At 29.8% G+C, this 10,000-nt stretch overlaps 1 protein-coding gene across 14 annotated transcripts in view; it reads left to right on the top strand.

Moving 5' to 3' along the window:
* LOC122634567 (coiled-coil domain-containing protein CG32809) overlaps window positions 1–10,000 on the top strand; it is a 54,689-nt gene that overhangs the window by 35,877 nt on the left and 8,812 nt on the right. For 11 of the 14 annotated variants that reach the window (XM_043823636.1, XM_043823633.1, XM_043823642.1 and 8 more), the window contains 7 exons: window positions 453–542; window positions 1,382–1,444; window positions 1,895–2,120; window positions 2,300–2,419; window positions 2,868–2,975; window positions 3,132–3,314; window positions 3,927–4,023. In XM_043823636.1, the coding sequence (XP_043679571.1) occupies window positions 453–542; window positions 1,382–1,444; window positions 1,895–2,120; window positions 2,300–2,419; window positions 2,868–2,975; window positions 3,132–3,314; window positions 3,927–4,023 (887 nt within the window). The remainder of the gene's footprint in view (window positions 1–452; window positions 543–1,381; window positions 1,445–1,894; window positions 2,121–2,299; window positions 2,420–2,867; window positions 2,976–3,131; window positions 3,315–3,926; window positions 4,024–10,000) is intronic. The other 3 variants (XM_043823643.1, XM_043823639.1, XM_043823644.1) reach the window with 2 other exon arrangements.

Genomic DNA, 10,000 nt, shown 5'->3' with positions numbered 1-10,000 from the left:
ATCGAAATATAGAAGAGCATAAATAAATAAACAAATAAACGATGAGTGCAAAGGGTTAAATGGCCTTTTAAAAGAAAAAAAAAGACAAGAAAGAAAAAGTGTGCACTTACGTACGTAACCACGTAGGATATAGAGCGAACGAACGATTATTAAAAAAAAAAAAAAATCTAATCGATTACATTTTCTCTATGAATTTTCCTATTCTCCCGATTAAAAAGCTTGGATAGATCGATTCTGTCTCGATTAGTTTCATTTCGATCGTTTCTTTTTTTTTTTTTTTTTTTTTTTTTAATACGCACATCGTTTTTTATCTTTTATCGCACATATACATATGTATACCACAATGCTATTATTCCTTATTATAATCACTATTAAAAGATATTATATTTTTATCAACATACGTACAAGAGAGCCACGCAAAGAAAAATCTGTTTGATCGACATCTATTACAGACAAGTCGGTGTCCTTTGAAAAGTCAGTGTCCTTCAGTGACGAGCCGCCAGATATGAATTCACCAAAACAACATTCCCCCCAACACGCAGGTAATAATCAACACACATGCGCACACAGCCACACATACATATGTACACCTCATCTCACGAGATTCTCAATCTCCTCCAAGCATGTTTATCTATAAGTAAACAAAAAAAAGGTGAATCTTTGTTTCTTTTTCTACTACTTCTTCTTCTTCTTCTTCTTCTTCTTCTTCTGTTTCTTTTTTTTTCTTTCCCCTCGCCCCTTTTTTTCGGCTCGATAAATACGTCGATCTCATTTCTAATACGTATTCGCATATGCATACGTATATTTAAATCGTATATACGATATTTATGATCCTTTGCATTATGATCAATTATGTCCAATTATTCCACTTAATTCCTTTTTTATTTCGATGAATTAAATGTGTACAAAAAAAAATTGTTGTTCGAGTTGTTACGAGTTTTACGAGAAAGTAGTAATTAATTTCTGTTGGTTTTGAATTCATGAAAATTTTCGAAATTATTTGTTATGTATAATAAAAAAAAAAAAAAAAAAAAAAGAAAAAAAACGATTTGAACAGAGAACGCAGTAAAATATTTGTGGACGAAACCTTTCCCAATCTCTTTCATTTATTTGATTAATTAAAAATAATGCGAAGGAGATTGATAAATAAACTTGATATTAATTAAAAGGAAAAGAAAAAGAAAAGGATATGTCATCGTTTGTACCGAGCGAAAAAAGGGGGAAAGAAACGAAAAAAAAAGAAAGACTAAAAAAAGAACTCGAGAAGCATTTCACGTAAACGAAATGATTTCTCTCGAACGAACAGAGAGAACTAACACAATAATAATATTATCTCTAACACCTTCTCGTACGATTGTGTCCAATGCCTACCATCGACTAGCGGATACAAAGCCTACGAAACCGGCAATCAAATCCTCCACGTTGCCGAGGATGTCTTCGCAAGGTAAAGAATACAAAAAAACTCTTGTACGCTTAATATCACCGCCATTATAATATATGTATATAATAATATCCTATGTTCAAAATCGTAACATTATCATCATTATGGGGTTTCTCCTTGTCTTCTTCCTTTGTCATCCTTATCCTTTTTTGATCTGCTTAAATCTTCGTCTCGATAAGACAAATTCGAGATAAAGTTGAGTATAAGTTGAATTATATAACACTGCGTATATACACATATGTATAACAACTATACCTATATATTATTATGTCGTCATTTATACGTCTGGAAAGGCTTCGTAGTATGTATATGTAATTCGAGAACTTTATTTATTTATTTTTTATTTATTTATTTATTTATTTATTTACTTATATATATATATATATTTATTACGAATTTTTTGTTTTGTTTTTCTTTAACGATAATTAATAGAAAAAACGCGCATGATTTCAGAACGAGAGAGACATAAGCCAACTCCACCACCTAAGCCAGCAGCCTTGGTAGCTGGTCAATACGTTTATCGTGATTTGGCCTTGACACCAGAGATGTATAATCAATTAAGAGGATTACAGAAAAAGGCTAAGGATCTTCGACAGGACGTAAAGAATCTCAGACGTTTGTCACAATCTCAGGCGCATACTGTACGAGAAACTATCAGGGATACTTTTATCACTATCAGGTATTATCAGTAATATCTATTTTTCTTTTATTCTCCCCTACGATTTTCTATTTTATAGATAATAGCGGTGTATGAACGATAATTGGATATAAATTTACACACGTGAATTTTTCTACATATATTGTTCTTACCTTTTCTTTTTTTTTTTTCTTCTTTTTATTTTTCTTTATCTTTTTTAGAGCGATGTTATTGTCCGGTGGAGACGCAGCTTGGGCAGCTGGTGATGCAGAAAAAGTTCGACTCAGTCGAGAGGAAGACCTCTACAAACAGGAAATGCTTAGGCTGGAAAAAGATCTTACGTGAGTCCTTTATTATATATATATATATATATATATATATGCGTGTGTATGTATGTATGTGTGTATGTATATGTACGTGTTTACAGAACTGATCGAAAACTCTCAGATGAATTTTAAAAATCAATCGCACTTTTTCGAGACTATTTTTGTTCCAGATTGCAAAACTATAAGACTAAATAAATACCTAAAAAATCTCCGAAAAGAATAATCGATTTTTCATATTATCTAGGAAGTTTTGATCGACTCTGTTAGATTATGTATTTACTTGACACATTATCGATGAGTGAAATTTCATATAAACTATAAAATGTTAAGGAAATGAAATTAATTTGTTATATAAAATCTGTCATTTCCCATCGATAATAATATCTTAAGTAAATACGTATGTCCCAATATCTATAAATAATTATCAACGAATAATTACATCTCTAATTAATGAAATTTTTAGCGAGCTCGAGAGTACGGTGGAGGAACTTCGTGGTAACGTCATCAATAGAAAAACACGTGTGAATATGTCAGACGTCGAGAATATGGCATTGATATTAAATAAATCGAGGTAAACAAAGAATATCGACTTAGCACAATGAAAATTTATTACTATTAGAGAAGGAGTGCGAGAGAAAAAGAAAGAAAGAAAGAAAGAAAGAAAGAAAGAAAGAAAGAGAGAAGCTACGTAATAAGTTTTGTTCTTAATCGTACCTCTGCGTTTCAGCAAAGCCGTGGCGGATTTAAAGGTACGATTTCCAAGTCTACAAGAAGGTATGAAGGGTCTTCTAAGTTCCGAAATGGAGAAAATCGTACGCGAAGAGAAGTTCCTAAAGGAAGAGCCTGAGAGATTGGAGTCTGCGTTGAGACGTTGCAAGAAGTTGACTGGAACACTCGTTACGCTGAAACGGTGCGTATATCGTTCCTTTGTCCCGTAGGAAATGTACGTGTTATTGAAAGTAGGAATGGTGGGGATATCGAGGGTAATGTTTCTATACAAATATTGTTTATATCGTAACGTAAATACCCGAGTAGGTTATTCTGACATTGCTAGGAGTCAAAATATAATTGGGATATACTCCTGTCCATAGAGCTGAGTCATCGTAATAAAACATAGATCTTATATTACCGAGCATATGACGTAATCGAATATTATTATATATTAGTAACGTTTAATATCTAACGAATAGAAAATTTCAAAAAGATTTATACATTGTCGTTCGTTAATATGTCTCGATGATATTAATCATCCTCGATTCATATATCATTAACACAAAATTATAATAAAAACAATAATAATTGACATACAAATATATATATATATATATATCAGTAGATAATTGATTAAGCCAACGAAAACACTCGGCTTAAGTTAACAATGTGATTATTATCAACAATATATTGTAGTAAATGAAAAAAGAAACAAACAAACAAACAAAGAGACCAACAAGTATAGAAAAGATAGAAAAATGACAGTAAATGATAATCTTTAGGAAATCATTTGATTGTGGCACTTTTTCAGCTTGGCCTCGGTGCAAGAGCAGCGATTACCAAATGCAACAAGCGTGGATGCCGAAGAGACCCCACCAATAACACCAACCTCAGCGCAACATTCCAAGGTAACGCTCGATTGGCCCGCTCGCTCGCAAGCTCGCTCACTCGCTCGCTCGCTCGCTCGCTCTCTTTTCTATCAATCTCTCTCTCTCTCTCTCTCTTCTCTCTCTCTTCTCTCTCTCTCTCTCTATCTCTCTCTATCTCTCTATCTCTCTATCTCTCTCTCTCTCTCTCTATCTCTCTCTCTGTCTTCCATCTTAAAAAACAGTTCCTTATTATCCAAAAAAGAAAGAAAAAAAAAAAGCCTCGAAATTTCCTCTCGATTTATTTTCCAATCGACCTGACAAAACAATTATAAGTATTACAAGTAAACACTATACCCTCAAAATCCCTCGTATCAATCCTGCATCCTCCTTAAAGAAAGAAGAGAAAAAAATAATAATAAATAAGTAAAGAAGATTAATGCATGAAGTTTGATTCCTTACCTTTTTCCGAAAATATTTTGAGAAAAAGAAAAATAAAAAATGTAAAAATCCTCTCTATTTCGAAAAGAAAGACGACGAAGAAAAGAAAGACGAACGAATATTTCTAAACGAATAAATAAATATCGATCGATTGATCTAACGCGAGCCGACCGGGCAAAATTTTTTCTTTTCAATTTTTTTGTCTTGTTCATTTATTTACTTATTACTTTTTTTTTTTCTCTTTTCTTTTCTTACACGTACTTTCCTTCGTCTCCTTAATAATGATCTTCGAGCTCTGTTCTATTTTTCTCCCATAAAGAAAAAAAAAAAAGAAAAAGAAAAAGAAAAAAGAGACACCTACGAAAAGAGATAAATGGACGTACGGCACGCTACGCTTTACACTCGAAAATTGTCCGTTCATCGATTGCGAATTATTTTTTTTTTCATTAAAAAGAAATAGAAAAAAGAAAAAAGAAATGAAAAGAAGAAGAAAACAAATTTGATAACCCGAAGGAAAAAATAATTCGACGAGACAATCGTTTCTACCTAACTTTCTTACTTTTCTTTTTTTTTTTTTTTTTTTATCTTCTCAACCCTTTATAAACCCTTCATCCTTGACGATCATCCGACGAGCACGTTGATTTCATTTATTCATTAGATCTATATAAAAATTCAAATGAAATTCATACGTTCTCGTCATATATTGATCGAAAAAAAAAAAGAAAACGTCGCCACCAACGTCCGAGTAATTAAAAAAAAGAAAAATATATAAAAAGAAAGAAAAAAATAATCGAAGAGAGTGAAGCTTCGCCGCGACACTCAACCGCTTCTCGTAGATACGTATTACCTATATAATATATATGTATATATATATATATATACACATATACATATATACCTATACACATATTTATATGAAGAGTGTAGAGACATGTTCATATATATTTTATACATATGAAAATGTCTATATATATAAAATATATGTAATGGTACAAATTCTTATATTATATATATATGTGTGTGTATAAGTGTACTATATATATGCTGTGAATAGATACATATATATATATATATATATATATATATATATATATACATATCGCATATCTCTTTTTGGCCTATATATCCAGTTTTTTGAAACGATGTGTGGTAATTTGCAGTAACGTATTATTATCAATCCAAATCACCGCTTGTATATCCTATCCCATTATGCTACCAGCGCATGCAACGAGTGATAATACATATATATAGAAATTTACCCACGTGTACGCCTATATTATATATATATATGTATATATATGTATATGTATATATATATATATATATACGTATCTCTCTCACGTATACATACCACTCTCTTCTTACATATATATATATATATATATCTCACGTAAAAATATTACTAACAATAATACGTGAATCTTTAACAAAAATACAACAACAAAAGCATCTCTCTGTACGTATGTCAACGATCGATCGACGACTTTTAAAATCGTTTATTTTCTCTATTTAAACCAGTTAACATAAAAATAAAAATTGATTATAATAATTAATATAATTATTATAATAAAATAATAATAATAATAATAATATTAATATCGTCGATCGCGTCGTATATACATACATAGAGTCCCGGTAGACGAAATCGGCGATTCCTACAATTTTAAACAAAATTTGAGAGGGTGGGAGAGAAAAAGAGGAAGAGAGAGAAGCATACATACACACTTACACTTATATACGTACGTACACATTAAAAATACGCACGCACGCACACCACCAACGCGATGACGGCGAGTCGAGATGTAAATAAAGCGTGCTCGTACTCTTAAACGATTTCGACGATGATCGCAAAGAAAAGAAAAAAAAAAAAAAAAATTGACAAAAAGAAAAGAAAAGAAAAAAATATATATACAAAGTAAAAAAGACGCCACCCTTTTCGTTCGAATCGGCAAAACTAAAGAATTATTCTTATCGTCCAACCTCCACCCTACCGCCTAAACAAAAAAAAAAAAAATAAAAGAAAAAACCACGAAATCCGATGTAAACCTTTTTCTTCTCTACGAATTGAACGATCGTTTTATTCAAAATCGATAGTACGAGACAGGGAGCTGTTTCTAAATATATAAAAATAATAATACATACATATACATATATACGTATTCACTAAGGAAAAAAAATTCTATTTTTGTTAGATATATATCATATAAAAAGCTCCCTTCTCCTACTCGAATTTTCGATCGTGTCCACCCACCCCAACCCCCTTTTTAAAACCACCCCAATACATATGTTCTCCAAGATCGTAAGAACGATATAACGTTCTTCGATAACGATTCTATTTTATTATCTCCTTTTTTTCTTGCTTTTTTTTTGCTCTTCTTAACCCTTGAGAATACCCTTCAAAAAAAAAAAAAAAAAAAAGAAAAAAGGAAACTCATAATTAATTAATCAATTAATTAATTATATCTATATTAAGCGCACCTAACGAGTTCGGTGTCGAAACAACTTTTTTCCTGCAACTTGTGTCTGTCTCTCTGTGATATGGACCCCCCTTTTTACCCCCCTACATTTACCCCCTTTAAACCAATATTTTCAATGTTTGCTGTATCCCGATAGTATATAGATATACTCTTTTTTTTTATATACATATATAATACATATATTAAACGCGTTATCTGACGAAACAGACTGGAAACGTCATCGTCGGAAAATCAGTAAATCGTCGTTAATAAATGAATTCATTCGTTAGTTAATTATGTAATTAATTAGTTACGTGATCAATGATTACTTTTTACAAATGCTATTATCGTTACGAAAGATCTTCAATCTAGGTGCCTCTATCTACTTGATTATATGAATATAAAAATATACAGGGTGTTGCAATAACCTTGATCGCCTTGAATATCTCCGTTATTTTTAGTGGTATGAATTACATTTGTTAACAAATGATGTACGATAAGAAGCAGTTCATCACATGGCAGTGATAATATTTTTGCAGATGGACGCGTGAAGAACATGCGAAGGATGTTTTTTTTTTTAACAGAATCGTATATTTTTGATTGCATTTGTCGATACAGCTCGACATTCTCTATAAAAAAGTATGGACTCATATACGTCGAAAAATTATTAGCTTAGGAGATATTTATAAGCGCTTCCTCAGCGCTTACTCCGCGCTTATCTTGCGCTTACTCTGCGCTTACTCTGAGCTTATTTTGCGTACTTGTTTTAAGTCTTTACGACTTTTACTCCCGGAGATATTTTCATGTAAATGAAGAACATTACAACAAGGCTATTAATAATGTAGAAAATAATTATTTCTTTGATAAAAAACTAATTTGTTTATTCATTATTTATTAATTTATGTAATTTCATAAATCTATCGCAATCTGAATTTCTTCTTGTTTTAGCAAAATAAAATAAATTTATTTTGTAAGAAATTGTTTATAAAAATTGTTTATAACAAATTGTTAATTAATTATTAACAATACGTTTAAGAAATAGAGAAAATTCTGCCCTTTAAAATGGTAGTTCTTTCAAGTCTCTACGATTTTTAGTTCCGGAGATATTCCCATATAAATGAAAAATGTTTAGATTGGCCTAGTGACCTATATAATTTCATTCAAATTAGTTCAGTGACACACTGACCTATATAATTTCATTCAAGTTAGTTCGGTGACACACTAACCTATATAAATTCTGAGAATTTACGCATCTTACTACTATTACTACGAACAGCTGTTTCTTACGAATTATGAATGAAAATTTTTCGACAACGATATCTTCGGAACGAAAAGTCGTAGAGACTTCAAATCAACGCCGTTTTAAACTATAATTTATTCTTTATTTATTTAAACATTGCAATAATATTGTTATAATAAAATCGATTTTGTTAATAATTTTTAAAATTGAATTTTTTCTTTTTTTTCGTAATAAGAAAGTAACCATGGCGAAATTATAAAAATTTTTATTATAATTATTTAAATTTAATTTTGTTTATTTATAAATTGGCTGTACTACTACTATTACTACTATTACCACTACTACTACTGTTACTACTAACAGCTGTACTATGCGAATTATGAATGAAAATCTTTCGACGGCGATATCTTCGGAACGAAAAATCGTAGAGACTTGAAATCAACGCCGTTTTAAACTATAATTTATTCTTTATTTATTTAAATATAACAATGATATCGATATAATAAAATCGATTTTGCTAATAATTTTTCAAATTGATTTGTTTCTTTTCTTTCGTAATAGAGACATAACTACGATGAAAATCATTTCAAGTTTTGTTATAATTATGTAAATTTTATTTTGTTTATTTAAAATAAAGGATAGAAGATCTATTAATAGTCAATAATGTACGAAATTGAAAAAATGAAAATTTAAAAAACTTCTTTTGTAACTTACTATTATTATTTACGTAAAGTCGCAATTGTATATGTGGTTTCTTAGCAATATTTAAATTAAAATATCTCCTAAACTAATTATTTATTGAGAATATATGGGTTAATATTTTTGCATAGAGAGCATCGAGCTGCACCGACCAATGCAATCAAAAACATAATTTCATTACAAAAAACATCGTCTTCGTATATTCTTCATGTATCTATCTACAAAAAAATTATTGCTGCCATATTACAGTTGTCTTCTAACCATGAGACTTTTGTTAACAAAATATCACTATATCTTTAAGAAGAACGTTAATATTCAAGATAATCAAAGTTATTGTTCCACTTTGTATATTCAATTTTTTTACTCTTTCTTTGTTTTTTAATTATTATTATTATCGTTGTTATTATTATTATTATTATTATTATTATTATTACTATTATTATTATTATTATTATTACTATTACTATTATTATTATTATTATTATTATTGTTATTATTATCATTCCTTCGAGAGCAAAAAAAAAAATAAAACGGCGATAACGATGACGATGTTTCGTCAGATTTATTAATCTCAATGTTAGCTGTTCAATCTTAAATGACGAAAATCTGCGTCGCGACGATTATACCGGTATATATTATATATAGATTCTCGAGTATATACATATGTTTATGTGCATATAGATTGTTATTATCACACAAGATGGGCCGTATCTCTCAATCACTTTATCTTATTCTAACGAAAGAATTAATACTTCGATGATTTCAATATATTCTTTAGTATATGTAATTTTATCGATTTCTTCTTCTTTCTTTGTATTTTAACGCAATTAAATAATATAATCTTTAATAATAAATCTCAAATATAATTTCTTTTATTCTTTTCTGATATAATTTGCTTTTAATTGATTATTGATATATTTAGTCGACATTTAAATATCACGAGTTATAGCCCATCCTGTACAAAAAGAATAGTACGTTTGTAATTACAATGATCGATTCTCTATATAAATAATTAAAAAAAAAAAAAAAAAGAAAAAAAGAAAAAAAAATGAGCGAAGCGAGAAAGATCTGTCGTAAAGCTCTCTACGTATCGTTCCTTTAATTAGTTTGACCAAACGCGAGCGACGCGGGTTACGCATCGTAATTGTGTTTAATAGACAAATTTGTTCTTAAAAACTTTGAA

This window comes from Vespula pensylvanica, chromosome 15 (genome assembly GCF_014466175.1).
Source record: "Vespula pensylvanica isolate Volc-1 chromosome 15, ASM1446617v1, whole genome shotgun sequence".
In the NCBI taxonomy this organism is placed as follows: domain Eukaryota; kingdom Metazoa; phylum Arthropoda; class Insecta; order Hymenoptera; family Vespidae; genus Vespula; species Vespula pensylvanica.
The sequence above is the reverse complement of the archived record's forward strand: the minus strand, read 5'-3'. Positions and strand labels throughout refer to the sequence as shown.